General features: G+C 37.0%; 2 protein-coding genes across 2 annotated transcripts; one reads left to right on the top strand and one right to left on the bottom strand.

The window, feature by feature from the left end:
• The first annotated feature begins 4,297 nt into the window (after window positions 1-4,297).
• LOC108681308 (programmed cell death protein 2) lies at window positions 4,298-15,566 on the top strand. The gene is made up of 8 exons (XM_018170330.2): window positions 4,298-5,836; window positions 7,372-7,511; window positions 10,392-10,596; window positions 11,006-11,111; window positions 11,580-11,747; window positions 12,413-12,522; window positions 13,203-13,319; window positions 14,944-15,566. Exons 1-8 carry the CDS (start codon window positions 5,708-5,710, stop codon window positions 15,118-15,120), a joined length of 1,152 nt encoding a protein of 383 aa, XP_018025819.1. The 5' UTR covers window positions 4,298-5,707; the 3' UTR covers window positions 15,121-15,566.
• A 319-nt stretch (window positions 15,567-15,885) lies between these two features.
• Window positions 15,886-23,202, bottom strand: LOC108681307 (aftiphilin-like). Its single transcript, XM_018170329.2, has 5 exons — window positions 22,925-23,202; window positions 20,854-22,664; window positions 20,295-20,504; window positions 19,575-19,968; window positions 15,886-18,351 (listed from the first exon to the last, which is right to left on the bottom strand). The coding sequence occupies exons 1-5, from the start codon at window positions 23,058-23,060 to the stop codon at window positions 18,140-18,142; spliced, it is 2,763 nt and encodes a 920-aa protein (XP_018025818.1). The 5' UTR covers window positions 23,061-23,202; the 3' UTR covers window positions 15,886-18,139.
• Window positions 23,203-23,598: the final 396 nt, after the last annotated feature.

The raw sequence follows: 23,598 nt of genomic DNA, 5'->3' as shown, positions 1-23,598 counted from the left end.
AAATTATAGCACAAAAGGAAAAGAAATTAGTTTAAACGTGGTATATTCCGACATCATGGGTAATTCCGACACCTCTCTAGTTTTTCCTTTATATTAAGCTTTGTTTTAGTTCCATGCATTCATTGATGGTTGAAATAGTGAGTTGCAAATAGATTTGCACGTCAAACTACTGCCAAAACACTAGGTCCCACTGTGCAGAGAGTGGATGAATATTGCAAGATCTTTGGCGACGCTTCAGTAGCAAAATTTACGCCTTCGGAAGATCTTGCCGACACATTTAGATTGAAATTCTTGCATTTAATATATTTGTCTGTCTTCAGCCAACTATTTAAAAAAAGTCAGGTTTCCAATATGTTGGATGGATCAAGATGCAGTGAAGCTTGCCCGGAAATCAGTTACGATGAGTTCCCGCCAAAAAAATGTAAACATCAAGCTTACGAGTACGTAGTTGCGGTCACATTAGAGTGGTCAGACTGCATTAATCACAGGTTCAGTTGACACTTGCTGTACAATTGGACTGTTTTTAGGGTAAAATTAGTTATTTGGGGTAACACGTGCTGTGACGTACATGCAACCTTGTAACTAAGTTCAGGGTATGTAAATAGTTTTTCATTACTCAGCGTAAATGGCTTTTCATTGAAAATAACCCAGCGATGCATCTTAAAATTACCCGGCGACGCTTAGGGCTTGAAAACTCGTATATTGGTGACGCTGCATCCACCCTCTGCGCCCTGGACTAGGTCTGGGCCATCTAGCGGGAAAATGTTGAGATCCAAAGAGAGACGGTGCATGCCACCCAATGAAATCATCAAAAAATGTGTCAAAGTTGACAGTTGGCCTTGCTCTACCAAATAGTGATGAACTGTTTGTGTAGAAAGAATATTATGTTTTGAGACTTTTAAATACATCTGTGAATATATTAGAAATCCTCTAAGTATACTTGTATTTGCTGATTTCAAGTGGTAAATAAATTAATAGATGATAAAGTTGAGAAATGGATTTAGACACATAGAAACTAATTCCGACACAACTTGAATTGGACACACACACTCGTTCCAAGCTGTGTGCAAAAAATAAAAATTTTCCTAATTATAAGCCTAATTAAGTAGTGCTCAATATTCAATAGTGTTCTAATTCAAAGCTGTGTTGGATTGCAATACAGCTCACACAGCGATCGGAATTCGAACACGTGGATGTCAGAATTACGTATTAGTACAATTTGAAGCGCGGTCGGAATACGTCTCACCACGTGCCGAATGTAGTCACACACAGTGTCGGAATATAGGGATTTGGTAGGTTTGCATTCTAAAGGCTTTTAAATAAATTTGGCAACATTTTGTGACGTTTCATTGTTGCTGGAGTGTCTTGCAGTGTTTTGAGAGTCACATAAAGCAAACAAAACTCGAGTAACACATACGTTTTTTTTAGAGTTTTTCATTTCTCGATGCGTGCTTAATGTGTCGGAATATACCGCGTTAACCCTAGCTGGCATAACTTGATTGAAATTTTTTCTCAAAAAGCACCGTTTAGCACTATCACATATTATGCCTATGTTAAATTATTGATAAAATTCTATCACAATTCACCGTGTGGCGTGTTGCAAGTAAATCAATAGTTTTATATTGCTTCGGCACACTCCAAACATCTACGTAACTCCACTTGTGACACCTTTGAGCAGGCGTAGAGCTACATACGGCTTCTTGTACGTAGCTTCCTGCGCAAATGTTTTGATAATACCACCGCTAAGGTTACTTCTTCATATCAGCACTTACGCTACATGTAAGTCGCTACGTGTACTTAGCGATGATTTGATAATCCGGCCTCAGGCCTTGATAATCAAAAAGGGTATGCCTGCTTTGACGTCATGCAATTGGCGCTGATGAGAACGTTGCGGAAAGCCCACGAAAGTATGCAAGGAGAGAAACCAACTTGAAAGAGAAGGTTTCAAGTGTGCCTGCTCTAATTTATTAGCATTGCAACGCAACTCGTTAATTTTACAACATTATATTATTTTTCTCAGGTGTGATGATGTTGGGTTCAATTAACTGGTATAAAGTTTTTATATTTATTCAAAACAGTTCAGAATCACGATCATTACTAGGTAGCCTATTAAACTAAGGAGAGACTATAACTATGGAGAGTCTTCTAGAGAGGAGAGGGACTTTGCTCTGTCCTGCCGAGACAAACAAATGACACAAATAAATACACATCAAAATGAACAATACAGAAAGATAATTCAATAATCTAAAATACAATAATTCACGGACACTTAAAGAAGAGCACTGATCCAAATTCACGCGTACCTGAGAATAGCGTACTGCAGCCAATAATAGCTCAGTCAGCCTCACGAGGACACCAGAGACAAAGTGCTTCAACTTGACTGGCTAGGCCTTACAACAAGTACTGTTCCGACAAGTAGTGCGGATAACCTTCTTACATCAGGTATCGTAAACATGTCACTGTATTAGTCTGGTATGTTTTTTAGTGCATTTTCTGAGCTGTCAAGCACATGCGAGTAACCAATGTTCCTATCGGGAGGAATTTCATGCAAGTTGTGATAGTATTAACACTACATAACTGGAGGCCATTTATTTTGCTCAACTCAGAAAAAGGCTGGTAATAACTGAGATTACCAGCCTAGTTGCCAATCCTATGTAGCTGATTTTTTTGTGTTCTGTCATATAACCTTAAATTAGTTTTAATCGCTGGTACTTGTGGATATAATCGCCTTTCCATATACAACTAGACATTGTGCATTTGAGAAAGCCACAGCTTATGTTTGGAACCAATGTGCAGTAATTTTTTCAAGCATCCTCATTTTTTATTTCAAAGCACAATTTGTGAATCCTAGAATTAAACTTGGTTGTGAAATGCTCATTCTTTGGGCTCATTTTGTTTTGAGCAGCTTTCAATTTCTCTATATTTTATGCTGTAATTTAATAAATGGTGCATTTGGATCTTCTTTTTCATCACTGTCAAGTCGGCATAAGGCAGATGGTACCTGGTTGGTGGAAAACCGTAATAATCTAGGGAGCATGCCGCGATATCCTAGCTTTTACTGACAATGGGTTGGGCTTTGATTACGATTATGACGCTAACACTGGGTTAGGCTTTGATAACGCTAGTGTTAGCCCTCAGGGTTGGGCTCGTCCATAACACTCAAAGCTGAGCATCTCTCAGCCACAACGCTATTCAGGCTCAATGCTCAGCACCTCTCGTCCATAATGCTATACATGCTCAATGCTCAGCACCTCTCATCCATAACGCTACTCACGCTCAACGCTCAGTCCCTCTCATCCATAATGCTACCTACTCACGCTCAATGCTCAGCCCCTTGTCCATAACACTTTTCGCGCTCAACGCTCAGCCTCTTATCCATAATGCTTCTCGCAATCAACGCTCAGCCCGTCTCGTCCATAACGCTTCTCACGCTCAGCCCCTCTTGTCGATAACGCTACTCACGCTCAACGCTCAGCCCCTCTCATCCATAACGCTACTCACGCTCAACGCTTAACTTCTCTTGTCCATACCGCTACTCACGCTCAGTCCCTCTTGTTCATAACTACTCACGATATGTGTGTAACCAAGTCACAGTGAGCTGATATGCTGGTGCTATCAGTAATAACCCAAGCAAAACTTTTGGCTGCAATGAGTGTCGTTGCAGTAGGCTGGTTTGTGGGTGTATATCTCCTGCACCCATCCTTTCACAAATTGATTGAAAGCTTCAAGTGTCTTGTATGCCTTGAATTTTAATGCCTTGACACCAAATAGTTTAGTAAATCACCGTGTGAAACGGGAGGCAGGCTTGCAAAATCTGCACACCACAGCTTTGCTGCCACTTTGTAGGGATCAATATCGTTAATGTCAAACAATTTTCTTGAATACCAGTCTCTTGCTGAAGGAAGGAGTTTTTGACAATAGCTTTATCCTTTATGCTTTGCTCTTTCTTTTTCCATTACCACCAAAACATCTGAACGTACAGGAACGGAAGAGTAATGTAAGGCACGAGCGTGCAACAAACATGGCGGCGCAGCAACGCGGATTACGTGTTTGGAAGAGGGTTAGGTTTTTCTGAATTGTGGTTAGATATGAATAAGATTTTAGCTTCCCTCTTCCTTAAGTGATTGATGCAATTGTAAATCAAATTGGGTGGAGTGAAGAATCTGATGTTTAGTATGTTTATTGATGGGTTGAAGAACAACGGCACGACCAACACCTGCGGGCGGTTGGTCATTAGAATACAAACATGACATGAACATATTGGAGTAACAATATCAAAGGTATACAAAACACAATTTAGCAATTTAGTTATTACAATTATATACCTGAAATATTCTATTGCATTAAAGAATTGAATTCAAGTGAAGAACTTGGCAGTTTACCCCTTAGTTGATGTTTACCCCATGGCGTCGTCTAGAAATGACTAACTAATGCGCGATTGGCAAATGGTTCTTCCTGGCGTTCTCAAGAAATTTCACAATATTTTCTGGTACAATTTAACATAAAATAATTTTGACATTTACTAAACTTCATCATTCAGTAATTACATGAGTGTTATTGGTGCTCAAAATTGATAATTAACTATAACTGTACACTTTTACAATGGTTTCAAATGAAATTGATGAAATCCAAAATACATAATCAAGATCAAGATAATTACCAGTAAGTAAGGTATTTTTAGAGGTCGACAATCACGAGTTTGATGGTTTAATAAAATTAACTATGACATTCAAGAGAAATACTAGTGCGAGTCACTACACGTGAAAACGCGAGAGCTCGGCAAGTCCGATTGAGTTAATTTTATTTATTAAACAGAAAAATGTGATTTCAAACCTGGTCTCTTTCACATTAACATCAAACACTTTGAATTTATCTTGTTCTGTGTTGCATCTACCTAAATCTGATTTGCTACTCTGAGAAAAATTGTATTGGAAACCTTAGCTCATAAGTACTTATATCATCAGTCTGATATATACGCAAGTTCACCACGAATAAAAAAGTAAATATAATCCAAATAAATTCAATTTCCTATTAAATGTTATCACCTGAACTTATCAATGCACTGCTGTTCTCACACAAAATTGTTTCAACTCTGGAGATTTAAAAACATAGGAGCTACAATTTCTGGGATTACACTTTACAAACTTTACAATTTTCTGGGATTTTCTTGATTTTTAATTCAAGTCCATCAGTAGATGTTCTTAAGCGCTACAAATGGTCAGAATTAATTTGATTTAATATATGTTTAGCCCATAAGCTTAATTAGTTATCTTTAATGATGCAAATGCGATACATCATCTGATATTGGTATGCAGAACAAATATACTGAGTATGGCACGATATAAGCACGACACATTAGAGTGAAATGTGCTTGTTGAATTTAACCTTACACCTTCATAATTATTAGTCGCCGCTTGTGCCACACAAAGGCTACAAAGAAAATTTAGCTTGACCACGCGATATGACTTTAAGTCTTTTTTTTCTATCAAACTCTCACTGAGAAAATCTCTAATCAGTCTATTAATATTTCCATGCATTGGCAGAAATCAAATGCTAAAAAAAATAAATGTTCTCTAATCCGGTGTCTAATGCATCTACTGTATAAAATTTTTAATTGTGTAAGTAATTACTGCAATGATTGTATTTTGGTAATGACTGATTATTCATATTTTTTTCAGTTTTGCTTTGTCATTACTGAGAGCATTGCATGTTTGAAAAGTTGCAGCAAGCAGTCATGTCAGTTGCAGAAATCAACCCTGGTGAAGAAAAAGTAGCCTTGGGATTCATCGAAGAAGCTGAACCTTGGGTTTTGAGAAGCAAATATTTTCCTAGTAAGGTAATATTTATTGAGGCATATCCTTAAAATTGTTTTCACATTTAATTTGTTTGTTTTGTCATGGAATACTCTGCCATAATATGCTCACATAATTTCTACATTTTGCATCATACTAATAGAAATATCAAGAATTTCTGGTTAATTAGTAATGTTTAAGCCAATAATTACATTTTATATCACCCTTGTCTTATATTATAAAATCACCCTATCTCTTTCAATTAAAATATCTGAATTGGTTAAAAAGATGGATATTTTATTTATTTATTAGAATATTTTGATTTGTTAAAACGACAGATATTTTATTGAAATATCTTGATTTTTTAAATCCCTTCTTCCCTTAATTTTTGCTATATTTAGTGTAATATTCTCTTCTATTTTATTGCTATTATTTAGACCCAAATCTAATATTTTCTATGCAAAATTAGTCATATATTATTTTTATCTTTGATGACCATTATGTAAAATATGCAGAGGGTTTCAAAACTCTTGGATGCATTTGAAGTTTATACATCACCTTAAATTTAAATGGTAGTGGAATAGCAATTGTATCATTTGAAAGCTAATTGCATTAATTTTTATGCAATGTTTTTGATGGCTACTATTGGACACTAATAAGATGGTTAAGCTGGAGGCTGTTGCATCCATTGAAAACCAATGTTTGATTGCAGGATGCATGAATTTGACCTATGAGCTTTATGTGTATTGTGAGACCAATAATGCTCATATTGAATATCTTTCAACATTCCATGTGGAGATTGAAACATTAAGATCTATAATTTGAGATGCATGCTCATAACGTTAATGGTTTCTAAGATATTCAATGTCTAAATGAGCCCAAGACTTTTGGAACACCCAGTGCCCAGTGGTATAATTTAACTCATGATTTTTATGTCCCCAGTTGGTATTACTAATTTCTTGTTTGTATGCTGGGTAGATTCTATTGTAGCAGTTTGACTATTGTTATGCGGGTGTGATGAACTTGTCATCAGCTTGTATTTGTCTATTGCAGCTACATAATTTATGGGGAATTAAAGTTGGTGTTTTCTAAGTTTTATTAAACAGAGTTAAAACCAAGTTACATAGTTTATTACACGGGATCAGCAGTTTATGTGACTTCCAGTATTGTAATAAAATGAGTAGTTAAGAAATAAAGAATAGAGAGGAACATGAGTAGTTCAGAATTAGCGAATAGAGAGGAACATGGACAGGTGATGATGCCTATACTATGGTGCAGAAAAATTCAATGAGCACTTGATCAGACTATTGCACTTGCTGGTTGAATTCTGGTAATACTGTAATTCTGTAATACTGTAAAGAAATAAAAAAAGAACAATATTAACTAACACAAAGTAAAATTAATGCTCTAACTGCCCACTCAATATATTATTAAAATAGAGAATAAAGATCATGTATGCAGGAAGGTTGTGCTATAAAAATAGTATTTACAACCCCCGGTAACACTATATTTTACATTTTAGATCACATAACAAATAAAGCTTTTGAATTTTTAAAATAGATTCACCTGATCTGTACAGGTAGGAGGCCAGCCTGCATGGCTTGCCTTAGACAACCTACCCACACACAACCAGCTAAGCTGCCAGGTCTGCAGTGATCCTCTTACATTTTTGTGCCAATTGTATCTCCCAGACTCCAGACATGACTACTCCTTCCACAGGTGAGTGCTATGAATTATTTATGGCATCACTTGTCAAGATGATGCTATACACAGCTGAATTTCCCTTTTATTGACATTTTTTTAATTGTTTATTGTGCTGGTATGGCAGGTTAGCTCCCAAATCACTCATTTATGCCTAAACAGGTGTACAACATTGTTGATGGGCCTTGAATGTCTCATGACACAGGTGAGATAAGCCTGTTATCAAATGACTAAATGACAACCCTACTCTGAATGAAGGATAATGAATGACTGGTTCTAATAGATGATGACTATTGAATAAAAATATGGGATAGTCAAAAATATATATTTTTTAATAAAAATTGGAGTGTAATGACTTATTAACTAGAGTGATTTTGAGAGTAAAGTGAAAATGTGCTAGTCAGTTGCATATAAGGAGCATGGACAGGTGAAGATGAGCAGATAAAACTGCAATAGAAAGAACTGACTCTAATACAAATCAACAATGACTGATAAGCTGATATTACAAGAACCATTAACTCTCTTGAAACTGATCAAGCATCTTCATGTCTATGCTGTAACTTTTAAACTAGAGGAATCTTTAAATGAGGTTTGAATGAAGCAAAAGGACAAGTTAAGGGGACCGACCTGGCCCGGAGAAACTTCTACAGTTATTATCCGATCATCATGAAACTTCACATACATACTTAAAATGTAAAAAGAAAAACATTTTGCTCGTATGAATTTTTCGAAAAAATTGATAGAAAACGTGAAATTCATAGAAAACGGCTAAAAAGGGGTACTTTAGAAAATCTATCTCCTCCCACAAATATCATCCTACAACATCGAGACACGTATCATTCGATTCGTAAAGACCATATCTATCGACTCTAACATCACTTTTTTCATTTTCCACCTAGTTTTTTTTTATGACGTTTTTTCCCATTTTTTACATTTTTCACCCCTCCCCCCCCCTTCTTCCCCATATAAAAAACGAACCAGACCGAAATTCAAAAAAGTGATGTTAGAGTCGATAGGCCTGGTCTTTACGAATCGAATTTTATATGTCTCATTGCTGTAGCTTGAAAACTGTAGGAGGAGATAGATTTGCCGTGAGAGCAGTATGAGGTTTTCAGTACGGCCAAAAGACTGCCGGGCGGCACGTAAAATGACGTAAAAGAGTCGTAACGTAGCCAACATACCGAAACTAAGCCTTAAAAGTAAGAAAGGAAGGTGTAGAGCGAGTGGCTGCCACCTTCCACCTTGCTGTCATGATAGGCAATGAAAGATTGTGTTGCATCCCACAGTATATGTAGTCACGCCTCCTATTTATTGCCTTAGCAAATAGTGAAGGCCCCCCCCACCACCCCCCATTCCATGGGGCGTGGTGAACGTAAAAATGGAGGTAGAGAGATGATTCTGCCACCAATGGAATCGTCAAAAAGTAAGCTTTAAGATGAGTATAAGCACCGGATAATGCCATGATTGGCCGCTTTACGTCAGGCGTTTCTTTTAGTTTGTCCAGCCCTGTAATTAAATCCCATAGACATTTGTTAAAGGGCCTAAAAACTACCCTTCTTTGGGAAGCTGTCACGAAATCATTTTTCGACGTAGAGGGATGATTCTGGCACCGTTGGATGCGTCAAAAAGTAAGCTTTAAGATGAGCCCAAAAAGTGGAAAACGCCAAAATTGAAAATTTTAGCCAGGTCGGTCCCCTTAAATCAAGGCAAAACAAGATAAATAAAACGAAAGGAAAGATAAATCATGGACGACACTGTGAGCAAAAGTTGAGAAAATATGCTTACTACTGAAGATATTTGCAACTGTAATCCCATATGATAAATTACCTTTTTTTTAACCAAATCATAGCAGTCAATCAGAAATTAACAAGAACAAAGTTAAATGCAAGCAAGCATAAGAAAATGAGTTCACACAATTAACTACTTAGTATCAATAAAATTACAATAATAACAAAGATATATTATAACCTAAATTATCAATAAGAATTAGTACTGATATTCTTATGCTTCCTAATATCATTAACACCACTCACCAGTGCAATTGAGTGCCCAGATTGAGTGCAGGTTCTTAAGTCTGCATATTTTTTACTTATCTACACTGGAAAAAATGTTGAATTTAATTTGAATTGAGCAATGAATGAAAATATGATAATTGATAAGACATGAAGCTTGGTCTACACAGTAGCCTAATTCAACATCAGGTAACAACCTTCATTGTGTGAATAAATAAGTGATCATTTACATTGTCCTTATTAAATCATGCAAAACCTCCTTATCTTGCAGTTGAACATATTAATTTTATCATTCTAAATATTTTTTGTTATAAATTAAAGTATGTGTCAAAGGGACTTGGTGTTGATATAGATGAATACCATATTACTTAGGTACTTACTTAGGTACTAAAGTGCTTTCATATAGTGAATACTTGCATACCTAACATAGGTAAAGTAACATGCCCACTCGCCAATTACTGCTTGTTTTTCCTAAACATTTATATATGTCATGCCAAAATTGCAGAATAGTCAATTCTTTGGAATTGGCAGCCAGTTTGCAGAATCTTTAGAATCAGCATTTTGTGGCCAATTCTATTTTTTTTTTTTTTTGTCTCCATGGAATCAGCAATTCCGTGATTTTGGCATGACATATACGTATATACATCTGAAAACACAATATTTAGCATAACGATACTTGTAATTCCCTGTAAGTGCTTCAATTATTTATTCAACATCATTTTCTCCAAGGTCTCATTGCTCATGTCTTACAAGAATTTGTTGCAAATTTGTATTATTACTTATACTTCAGCAGGATTCAATGTTACGTGCACATAAAGCAAACCAACTGCAGCTGAACTTGCACAATTAAAAATTCCTACATGTAACATGATGCTGTACCTGACAGGACCATATTCTTGTTTGTATGCCACAATGGCGGATGCTGCATACCCAACACAAGTAAGGGCATCAAAGCCTTCAGATGTCAGCTGCCGCGCCGCAACCCATATTATTCCTACGAGCCTCCGGTTGAGGAGGAAGCCACCAGCGCCTCACCCAGTGCTGCTGACTATGGCAGCGTGTGTTGTATTTGTGCTGCTCGGGCAGATAAGGTAAATTACATTGAAAAGAATTTTGTTAGCCAGATGCTTTCTTCTAAATTTAGCTACTATGGCTGGTCAGGTAGATATTAGACAATTGAATTGATTTGCTTTTATATTAGACACTCAGGAAAAGGTGTATATATAAAAAATTGACGTGTTCACAATTGTTTAAAATTAGGGTTAATTTGAAGTTGAAAATATATCTCAGATTGAATGCTAAGTTTTCGTTGCCATATTTTCTAAATATTATGTTCTCTGTGTGAACGTTCCACAAGTGCTTATTTATTAATGTTGACTGTCTGAGATTTACCAGACCCAATTATATGTAGCCAATTCAATTTCATATGAGCTAACTTTGTTTGCTATTACATTTTTAAATTAATTAATTAATTTGATTATCGTTTTTCTTTTGTACCAGGTGTGTTCCCAGTGTCACCGCACATCCTACTGCTCCAAGTCGCACCAATCGCTGCACTGGAAGCTTGGACATAAACACGAATGCAAAAAACTAGCCGCCGGTCCTGGTAATTAGTGATGTAGTAATCCTGTGATCATAAGATAATGTTATCATTATTGTCACCCTGTGAGACTCCTAGTGGAATCCAGCCTCTTCTCAACTTCTTGCTATTTGCTCCTCTTGGTTTATCGTGAATTGTGTTACTTCTTTCTTCCTACCTTAAGGGTTGGTTTTGTGTGAGATTTCTCTCACGTCACTAACTTTGTTTTTAATTTTTCATCTCTACTTCCAAACAATGTAAACACACACATTTATAGATGTAAATATTTTATCTATATCTTAACAACTTTATGCGCAGTCATTACGTCGCAGCCTTTGAACAGGAAATACAAGCACAACACAGTCATTATGATGCAGAGATGAGAGCTCTCGGTGCAAAATTGCTCTTTTTATCTTTGATTGATTTGATAATTTAATTTGATCAATGCAATGTAATAAAAATGTTTACTGACCTAAATCTTCCTTTCTTCACCAGGGCCATCATCAGTTTGCGCAGCCAGGACTTCTCTGTTGTTCCCTGAAGCAGAAATTATCCTGGAGCCCCAAGAGAACGCGTCCGAGTCAGACGACGACGACGCTGAGCTGACCGAGGACCAAATCAGGGAGCGTCTTGCCCAGTTCTCTGATGCTCAGATTGTGGCAGGTTGCAACGAACACGATACTGCAATTTGGGCCAGAATTTCTTGGCCTGTTGAGCCTTATATTTTTATGTTTTCGTTTTTTTTACATTTAGGCTCGTGCTATAAGTCAATTTTTTATTTGATTTCAAGAAATTATTGATATGACTCCATTTTACCATCCAATGCTATTACTTCAATTGCTAGATTTCTTCTAAAATATTGGTATTATATATCAGTATTAAATTATTTTTATAATAGTGTTTGGGAATATTAAGGGCTCAATCCAGTCTACGAATTAATTTTTCCATCAATGGCGGATATAATATTTAATTTGGTAGTTGAAATTAAAATTGGTTAACAAGCAAGTGTACAAATCCCGGTACACTTTGGTAAACTTTTTGGCAGTTCTCAACTAGCTTTCAAAAACTCAACTTTTTAAGAGTGTTTATTTTATTTTTTTATATTATCGTTAATTTTTATTGTACTGAAGCCACAAGCAATCGAGTATTTATTGATCATTCCCTCCGTGTGCCTTACCGAAAAACTATGCCGAACTGTTTGATTTGAAAATTCAACCGTTGAACTAATTTCGTTCTCGAGTATATGAATGCCCCCAATAATTAAAATTCTTTCCTGTCAAAAGATATTGCACTCGTCATTTCACTAATATTAATTAATAATTTTGCAGGTGCACATGACGATCCTTACAGCATAGACACTCTTGAAAATGTTGCCACAGCCGATGCTGACCCCGTATTTACTGCCTTCAAGGAACAGATGGACAAGCATCCTGAACAGGCAAGATGTCCTCTAAGAATTATCTTTCTGATTGCTAAGAATTTTCTCTCTGCTAATAGCCTACTTTACGCTACTTGTTTAAAGGCGCTAAATCACCTCCATTCAGTTATTACTCATCTCAAGACCAACAAACGAATACTCTTTGGGAATACTTCTGCGACAATTTTTTTTTTTGCAATGCACAGATTGTGTTTTACTTATACACAACTCATGCACCTGCTCGTACAACTCTTCTCACAAGCTTTAATTTAGCTCAACTCATTAATTTCTTACAATTCTTGCCGCAAGCGACCATAGATTTATTTACATATTTATTGCTATTTATTTGCATTGCTCTGTTTAAAAAGAAGATTCTATAACTTGCTCTTGTATTCATATTGATTTCTTTTGTTTTTTCTTCGCTGCACAAGAGAACTCTTATATTTTGACCACACATTGATGTAATTTATCCCTTGCCCAATCATTAATACAGTTGAGTTGTAAATGCAATTGATGTACGAGAACCATTCCTGCTAAGCAGAAAAACTTAGATGAACTTCTCAATATTATTCACACTGTGGTATGTCTTTACAATCTAATGAGTGGATTGCGTTTCTTTGGCTCTAACGTACAGCCAATAAATATTTGTCACTAAAGGTTAGAATGCATTTTGTGTAGCTAATAAATGTTAATCATGGCAGGTGATCAGGTATCACAGAGGCGGCGCGCCGCTGTTCTGCGCTCAGCAGCCCAAGCCTGTCAGAGGCAAGCGACACAACTGCCCCCACTGCTCCAGGCCGAGAACTTTCGAATTTCAGGTGAAATTCGTATTATATTTCTAATGTCAGGTGAATTTTGTATTATATTTCTAATATCAGATGAAATTTGTACTACATTTGTAGTATCTGATGTCATTTGTATTTGTACCATGGTAGCGCTACGTATAACCTTAATCCGTGCCAAAGGTTCTAATGTCAAGCAAAAGAAATGCTCATTTATAAACAATAAAGGAAGCCCTTTAGCTTTTGAAAAAAATAGAGATGAATACTCTTAACATGAAGCGTAAGCTTCATGATGAACGAAAAAACTTTGCTCGAAACGTAATATGATTTTGACGTGAAATGAATTGGCTAAGTGGACGATGACAACACGATTGGAAAATGGGTCGGGACAACCGACTACTCCTTAATTATTCACGAGGTTCTATTATATTTAAAGAGAACCTAAATAATGGGTCAAATTATCCAATAACTGTTGTTAAGACTTCTTTAACTTCAGTATAAAGACAAAGTAAGTGCATGAGGAACATATTTAAATTAGTTCCAAATTTTATTAGCATGTAGTTAAAAAAAAAACACCTAGCGTAAATATTGATGCTGTTCGAGACTTCGAGTATATTTTTCTTGAAAAGTTCTGGTATAATTAAAAATCTCTGTAGTTCAATGTTTTCTTTCGAATTCGCATGTAAAATCTTTTATAGATAAATGCGAGGGTCTTTTCAAGTGCGTATTCACGATACCTATTATGACAGGGCATTACCTGGACCTGAAATTCCACACCGAGTAGGAGAATAGTGAGGTATTGCGGAAAGGATGCATCAATTTGATTGAATTGAATTTGATTTTTATGTGTGAATAAATTGGATTGTTAGTACGCAAAATATGTTTTCCTATGTTTTGAAACGAGCGTACATATGCTGCTATGCATACTTTGAAATGTGCGTTTGAAGGTCTGACTTAAAAAGGCTTGCATTTATTTCATTCATATTAACGGGATTCGGGATGAAGAAATGTTAAAATTTCAAGGATTATTGATTAGTAGCTACGGCGGGCTAGTCTGCTAGTATCATAAATTCCAATAACTCGTGTACTTGTGCTCAGTGCTCCACCGCTGAGCTCGCGGTGTCAATGTGTCGTGATTCGTTTGGTAATATGCTAAGAGGGATTAATCTTGCAACCAGGTTAAAACATCGCTAATGGTAAATCTGTAACATGTTAAATGAGTCAAACTGCTACCCTGATTTACCTCTAACGCCAAATTGACTGCAGGTCTCAGTTGTGGGGTTAAGTTATCAAGTAAGTAGGATTTCTTACATTTCCCTTCTCTGTCTCTCTTGTGCGGGCGGCCGACGTCCCATGTAAGCGACCTCGTGTTCGAGTGTCTTCGTTTCTGCTGTTTTTCATCTGTCCCTCCTTGTCACTTCGTCTCTTTGAGATGCTAACGCTGCTTCTTTCGAGCCAGCTGCAGCGGGCTGGACATACGAGACCTCTTGTCCCTTGTGGGTGATAAATAATTTTTTATTAGAGAAATTCCATAATTGAGACCCTCCACCTCTGCTGATGTTAACTTCATCTTGACTTCCAGTGCGAGATAGCTTAATAGCTGAAGAGATCCTAAACATGTGGCCACTAAACTAACTCATTTACTTACTTGTGGTTACAGGTGATGCCACAAATGCTGGACCATTTAAAGCTGGACGTCGTAGAGGGTCCCAGCCTAGACTGGGGCGTGCTGCTCGTTTTCACGTGCAACTGCGACGTGAAGTTCGGCTACGTCGAGGAACTAGTATTTAAGCAAGACTACGCCGAATGTCAAGAGAAAGCCCCGTCTCAGCAGTGATAGTTGCTTTGTTGTCTTGATGCTGTCTGTGGCTGTTTCGGGTTGTATTTGATCCACTTAATTCGTTTTTACAGCTTACAACGATATCATCACCAGACGCTTTTAAAAGTTTTTACACTAATAAGACATTGCTGATTTCAGGTGGGAATTGCACTTTCATGTTCATGGTCGTCGAACTAATTAGAGAATTAATTACATGATATTCGCATGCGTATTTTAGTTAAACGTTTGATGCTTCTCCGTGTTTCTGCTTGCATCGCACGTGTAGCTATGCGTGACATCATGTTGAGCGAAATCACTAAACAGATTCTAGAACAATTGGTAAGTTTTCTTTGACAGCGTCTGTCAATGGCTCCATGTTGTATCAATAGTCAAGTTTACTTTCCTGCCATTGCATCTGCATATTTTTTTTTTTTCTAAATAAAAATTTCAATTTTTCAAGTCTTTCTGATGAAGATTTTGTTTCCCGAATGAAAATAGCCTATTCATAAGGAGAATGGGAATTTTCCACAAGACAGGTCTCCGAACTGGTCAATTTTATAAGTCAGTTTTATTTGTTGCAGTGATGCAGTCCATAAAATTTTAAAGCATGGGATTATTGAACTTTTTTGCTTTCAGTTTTGACCTGTTGAGATTGGACCCTATTGTGAAATTTTGCCTTGCGATGAAATGCAGCTCCAGCTACACATTTTCCATCCTTGAAAAAGAACATGATTAATTTTGAAACGGATAACGTCGAAATTGAAACAAATTTTTGTTCAATTGAACTGTGTTTTTATTTTACGTCTAAAAATGGAATGTGTGTTTTAGCCTTACGAATTTCACTGAAATTAAAATTAACTGAGAAAGATGTAAAAAGTCGGACATGGTTCCCGCCATGTAAGATAATAGTTTCAATATTATTGATACATTATCACCCACGCTGAGGCTTACAGGGACAAAAAGCCTTGTGTATTATTCACATTCTAGGTCCTCGATTGTGATACACTTATCTGATAGAACACTTGGCAATACCAACAGCTGCGCACACATCAAATTATTCTCCGACATGTTAGGTCAGCGCGCCAAGTGTGCCCAGAAAACGAGTAGTTATTTATCTTAATACACAGAAAAAATATGCAATGCATCCTCAAAGACATACTAATGCACAAAGATATCAATTTTTGTAATTAGACAATTGTTCGCGGCATGAATTAAATGTGGTGACAAATATTACACTCCACCATAGTTATCGAATTAGCAGACAACAGCTGAAAGATGCGAATTATCTTTTGTTCCTTCGTTTTCAGTTAGTGAGAGCCCATGTAAGTTTTTGGTGATGAAATTAACTTGGATTTGTACCTTATTAACTATTTTTTTCCATTATTGTATCCTTTATATGATCAACTAAGTCGACATCTTTGTGTATTAGAAGATCTTCGACGACACATCGGGCCTCCACAGAAACAGGCAAGATGTCGGCAAAACTCGACATGAGCGAGTAAGGCAATCATGAGTGATTTTAATACTCTAAGCTAACTTAGCTAAGGCATCACAACCTTCCATCGACTTTTCACACATAATAATAACGTCGATATAATCTTCCTTACACATACAACGTAGTAAAATTATAGTCTAGTATTGTTAATTTACTCAGTCACACTCTCATCGGTTCAAATTATTCGATGCTTCACGAAGCATTGAAAACAAACAGATGATGAACCGCCAAACTCCACTGATCAAACCAACAGGAAAAGATTTTAGAAAAAGTACATACATCGAGTCCTGTGGTTCACGGCTGGGCAAGTTTGCTTGATACTCGTATATACAGAAATTAGTAATATATTGCACCAATATTGAAGCTTGGAAACCACACTTAATAAAAGAGCAGCTGAAGTGAATCCCTGACAAAGATTCATTATTTCTGACAACTTGTGTTCGGTTTGTCTGACTGTCAACTTCCATTGACCTGACTTTGAATTCTTGCAGCGGAACTTTTACAAAATCCATAAGATTTATAACATACACGCTTAAATCTCGAAGCAAAAAGGAAACAAATCATTTTCTTATGAAGGAAAAATCAAGAGAAGTAAAAAAAGAAAACTATGAAAAAAGGGACGGACATGCAAAGAATAAACACCATCCAAGGCGCGTCTAGAAAATTGGTCAACACCGAAATAAATACGTACACTTCAAAAACTGGATAACTAATTTAAACAATTAATAAATTATGATGGCAGTGAATTGAGGCAATAAATATTTTTGACGATAAGGTACAACAAAGAGAATACCAGGACCATTATATTGGATAATCTTCAATTAGCGTTATGAACAGATATTCATCTTAGTCAAAGCTGTAATTCTCTAGTCTGTAAGAATTAAAATTTTAGTATATGTAAACCGTGTATTGTGTCACTCCAATGAATAGCATAACATTCGAAAGTAAAATAGACTGTCTGGTTTAGCTGTGACGAACTACAGTATGAATTTCCTTCCCTCATAAGGTTTTTCTGATTCCCGGCAGTATTTATATTTGAATTATTGGAAGTACAGTTGCTCGTGATCCACTTTGAATGTGTAATAATTTGTCCACTATTCTTCAAAAGTGCAATCAAGAAAAGAACGCCGCTGCATATTCCTCAATTATGACCTTGCTCAAAAATGGGAAATCACAAGGACTGGAGTCAAAATGAACTCATAACTTGTAGAATACTCCCACTCGGACAGGTTCAAGACTCAACAGTCTACTCATGCTTCCCTAAAAAATTAACCTACACATCAGCAACAATACAAATTTAAAACATCACTGGAGACAGAAACTGTGGTTCACCCTTTCGGACCATCGAGAAAATGCCAAATGACTGCACTGCAAAAAAAAATGGAAAAAAGTGACCAGATATGAACGCCTTTTTTCACATCAAACCTCAATACTCAAGCTCAGGTGGGGCAAGGACAACACGAGAGCATTATTATGCATTATCAGCAGATATTGGGAACTTCAATACTGCTCAGGACGAACAAGGCCTGCACGAGAGAGCCATTATTCCTTGTCACGAGCTATAGGGAACATCAATACACGAGCGGTCATGAAGCTAAGGTCGGGCAAGGCCTGCACGAACTGCCGCTCCCGCGGTGTGAGCTCCTCGAGCGTCGTGACGGTCGTGGCGACTGAGGTGGCCAGCAGGCGCTGCACGGCCGCTGGTAGAGTAGACTCGCTGCCGCCCGACGACCCTGAACGATTGTCCACGCACTCTGTAGTGGGGAAATGGATTAGTTTTTTGACGTTGGTTGTATTAATTCGTCTGCTAAACACTCATTGGAGAAAGGCAACAAGAAACTCCTATGACGTCGAGTAATTAGTTATTACAATCTGTTCGTACTCTACTTATAACAATTAGGTTGTATATTGAAAATTCCGCGCGCTCCGGAATTTAACCGGAGACCATCGAAATGTGCACTTTTCCCATTATTTCTAATTATTATCATCATACAATACTATACATACGATATACACATAAAAACACACACAAGCAATATATACCTACACAATAACAACTCACTAATATGAGTACATGCCTGCGCATATCTCTCAAAACAACCACGCATATATAATACAAACAAATCTCCATGCAACTGTAGTACAAACATCAAAAATCCATTACCATACATCATAAACACCGGCCGTGTATTCGAAAAAAAAACACACAACTCTACACGAAATACGCAAACAATCAACAACAACACTTTCCTACGCAACGAACTCCCAGCAATCAAAACTACATCAACCCTATTGACTAACCTTGTACAAACCTAACCTAACCTAAGATGGTGTTACAAGGTTTCACTGTCATGACTTAGGGGCCTATCAATGACTTATGGAGCTCTGAAAAAAACCGGTCGTTCGATTTTTTTTTTTTCAAACATATTGCATTGGATACACGAGACTCCAAAAAATAATTGCATTCGATATGACTGATGGTCTGAATATTGTCGTTGATAAATTTGTGAAAATTTCATAACACATTTTTCTAACTCTTTAAATACGGATCATATAAATAATTTATTCGTGTTGAAAATGTAGGTAAGTCAAATTAGCTTAAAAAAACATAATTTAAAGCGCCAGACCAAGTGGTTGGTGAGCTAGAGGTAAAAAAAAAAGTTTTTCAAACATAACTATTGAAAAAAATTAGCGATTGGTGAAGGCGTTTGGCAAAAAAAAAATTAACAACGAAAAGCGCCGCGTTTAAGAGTAAATTTTCTATAGCATAAATTGCGATCCCGTCTACATGTAAAATTAGAGACGTGAACCCCATAACTTTTCCTTTGGGTTTAAGCAATTAAGGCCCCGAACAAACGCTCGCCGTCTGACTTGCCGTCAGGGCGAGACCCATGGATTATGTTTTTCATTTAAGAATTTTTACGGGGCCCCGTGAAAATTGGCTCGACCGGGGCATTGAACAAAATGAAACACTCACTGGAATTTAGTGATGTGATGTGTTCGTTGCCATCATACGAGAGCCAATCAAGCTGCGAAGAAGGAGAAACTGTGTTCTGTTTGGATGATGCATGAAGAATGTCTAAACTGGAAACGTCCATTGGCTGCGGTAAGATCTCATCCCGTAAGGCTTTGCTCTCGCTGGGACATGAGTCGTTGTCGCCCTTGGGTTGCGGCAGCTGCCAGCTGTCACCACTTGCTGGCAACATCGGTTTCGGCTGCCAGTTGCCAGAGCCGTTGCTGTTATGAGTCAACGGAGCGCTGGAGTGCGGCGACAAGCCACTCATTGACGAGGATTTTGCTGGCGTGAGTGGTGAGAAGCCCAGAGACTGAGCAAATAAAGGCACGGATGAACTCCACTTCTGGTTGTACAACTGCAAAGAAATGGAAATAAATTCAGAAAGATAATTCCACAAACAAAACAGGATAAGAGAATCGATTGAAATATAATTCCGATTTTTAAAGTATGTACTACTACAATAGAAATTTTGACACATTTCTGTTCTCAACGCACAAAATTTAATAAAAAATACTAACACCCAACAATCAAAATTGACGTAACAACAGCATATTAATTTTTTTAAATATTTTTTCTAGCATTAATATTTTACATGACATAAAATGCGAATAGAATACAAATTTTTACGAACCTTTTTTCTAAGATTAACATTTTACATTACATAAATTGAGATTTTCTCACAATATTCCTGGCGTCCATGTTGAGAGCGCTGAGCAGGAGACCGTTCGCCACAGACGACTGCCACACGACGCCACGCCACTCCACGCTCTCCAGTTTACGCCACACAAACGCGTCGCCCTTCACGACGTCGCGCAGCAGCTCAGGAGGAGGCCCTGGTGTGGCAAGATCCTCCGCTGCAGGAGTTATCCACTTCCGCACCAGGCCATCCAACTAGAATATAAAACAATGCTTCCATTTAGAATTAGTTATACTAATAATTATAGTTCATTAAGTGTGAATAATTAAGTGTGAATAAACAATAAAGTTAATCCTATATGTTGGAGTGTGAATTTAGGAAATCTTCTTCAGCTTCAGCTCGAGCGGCCAAAAAAATTTTCGACATTTGACAATATATATCAACACATCAAGTTCTTACTCAACAGAAGATATTACGAAGAATGCTTGTAAGATGCATAGTAAATTACAGAACATAGGTTGAAAGAAATCAAACGAACTAACAAGTAGATAGAATAAACAGAACTTAATCAAACAACTTCCTAGAAGGATGTCAGCAACCAACCTTCGCCAACAAAGGGTCCTTGATGCTGTCTACCTCAGGCCTGCTTTCCAAACTGGTGGATCTTGAGAATGACTGTGAGGCTTCACGCACGACGGCGAAATCAAAATGACCGGAATTCATTCCTCCCGCTTCGCTGAACTCGGTGAATTCACCAAATCCGTCATCATCATTGTCAGAGTCGGCAAGCATCGTTGGATTTGGGTTCAAGATTGCACTTTCAGAACCGTATTCTCCAAAAGCATCGTCAATTTTGGCACTTGCAAACTCCTCAAATTCTTCTCTGTTTTGATCATCGTTTACTTCAGTGCTTGCAACAAAATCAGCAAATTCGTCTTCATCAACATTTCTGGAATTTTCAATTGAACTTTCTTCTCCTTTCGTTTCTTGAAAAATAATACGATCATTCTTAGCTTCTACCGCAGGAAGATCCTTGTGAGCTTCTGATTTGAGGTCGTCCTCTTCGGCATCAATATCTCTATAGCCGAAATCGTCATCAGGGCTGTTCTCAGACATGCCTTCAATAGTGGGAAGAGAGCAAGACATTACTACATCGTCAGCCACTACAGCAGGTATGCTGACAATGGAGCCGTCAACAGATGCATGAAATGTTTCATCAACTCTCGGAAAAGAATTAAAATCAGCAAATGGTTCAAATTCCTCCTCAGCACCAGGGTCATCAGCAACCTTTATTGGACTGTTTAAACTTATAGGCGTTACAATACTTTTATTGGCATCAAAAGATTTTATTTCACTGTTATTTTCGGTCGTTTTCTTTTCGTCTAGTTCAATGTCTATTGAGCCCTCTGATGAGATCTCCTCTGCATGAATTCTTCTAGAGAATTGCTTTTTATCTTGGGACTCTTGAATCTGTAGCTCAGATGGCTTCAAATCGGACTCGGATTCAAGTTTGTGTGGTTCCAAATTATAGTCACTTCCTTCACTTGTTTCTGTAGGGGCTTGGAAATAATGAAACACATCTTCTTCTGTGTTCATTACATAAGGTTTCCAGGGGACAAGATGTCCATGCTCATCCGTCACCAGTTCAGATGTTTCAGTCTTGGCTTTGCTGTCACCAGACACAATTTCAGAATTAACAATGCTTACAATAGGACTAGATGTACTCATGTCTGAAATCACAGAAGGAAAAAATGTTCTTGCTGAAACTTGACTATGACAAGAATCAACAGATTGTTCAACATGCTCAACTATACATGGAACATTGGATCTAATAACAACTGTCCCTGAGGCAGGAGTACTCGTTGCAACACTCATGGTATTAACTGGATCTAGATTACTTTTCAAGCTAGAAATGTCCCTAAAATCTAGAGAGTCAGGATTTTTTTCATCAGCTTTTCTACAAGTCTCGTGGATTTCCTCTCTACTGGGATGCTTATTTTCAACCGATGCACTGAGTTTCGACAGTTGATCTGATTCCATGTCAACTCCTGCAAAATCTCCAAACTCATCATCTTCAAAATCATGGCAAATTTTTTCACTACAAGATGATGCATTTGTAATTTTTGGAGTAAAATTTTCATGAACAAATTCTGCAGTTGGACACGGGTCCTTCTCATGTGATCTTATTGGACCTAAAGAATTAACTGAAATATTATTAAAGCTTCCAGGATGATTAAATCCCAAACATTCAGGGGGAGAGTCAACATGTTCACCAACTGATGAAAAATTATTGCGTAAATTTTTTGTTCCAGGAAAATGACTAGAGTTGTCTTCTCGAAGAGCATAATCAATTCTGCTCTGTTTATGTTTGGCTGGGCTGACTTGTGGAGTAGGTGGCAACTTCTCTGATAAGCCTGTAAACAATAATTAAGTATTAATATTATAATAGGACCATGAAATTCAACAACTTTAGCCCATTTAGGTACTATAACTGAAAATAAAAACAAATCTCCTTATAACTAAAATATTAATCTATATTTTCAAGAGACAGCACTATTTCAATAATTTGTACGAAGAACACATTGATAAAAGAAGCAGTCAAACATCCTCAAACATCAAAATTCTCAAGAACGAAATAAAATGCAGGAAAAATTAAGCACATAATCAAAGTTACCTGTAATGTCAAACACAGGAGATCCAATGCCAACACGTTGCCCAAACTCTTCTTCATCTTCTTCAGTTGGTGAGGGTAGAATATCCAGAGGAGGAGGAGAAGATGACAATGGCAGAGGATACGAGTCAAAAGACATTTCTGTTTGATAAATTACCACACTAATTGATAAAAATGTGCAATAAATATATACGTATATCACTTAAAATTAAGAATGCTTTGTTGTTTGAAGTTTGTGCAAATGACCATTACACAATTCTGCAATGTTCTGTAAATAGGATCTTTAAGAGATTAAAAACTTAACTCAAAATCAGCAGAATTTATTCAACAATCTTTTTGTTTTATCTAATGCAACAATGATGTGAACACAATGAGATACACAATCGGCTACCAGCTACTGAGTTTTCTTGCCATTTTCCTGATAGATGAATTATCTTTTAACTAATTGATAACATAAGTGCATGATTAAGCCACAGGATTCCAAAGTCATCAAAAATATGTCACTCTGGAGCTGCTAGATTTCAGTCTTAAGTACAAAATTCCCAATTCTGCAATAAAGCAATCATATTCTCAAGCTTTGCTGCCAAGTACATATGCCACTACCAGTATGTGTATTAGTGACTAGATTTAGAGTTTTCTTACTCATGAATGAAATCTTCCAGCTCCGAAGGGACAAA

The sequence above is a fragment of the Hyalella azteca genome, unplaced genomic scaffold, assembly GCF_000764305.2.
Source record: "Hyalella azteca isolate HAZT.00-mixed unplaced genomic scaffold, Hazt_2.0.2 contig665, whole genome shotgun sequence".
Lineage (NCBI taxonomy): Eukaryota > Metazoa > Arthropoda > Malacostraca > Amphipoda > Hyalellidae > Hyalella > Hyalella azteca.
The sequence above is the reverse complement of the archived record's forward strand: the minus strand, read 5'-3'. Positions and strand labels throughout refer to the sequence as shown.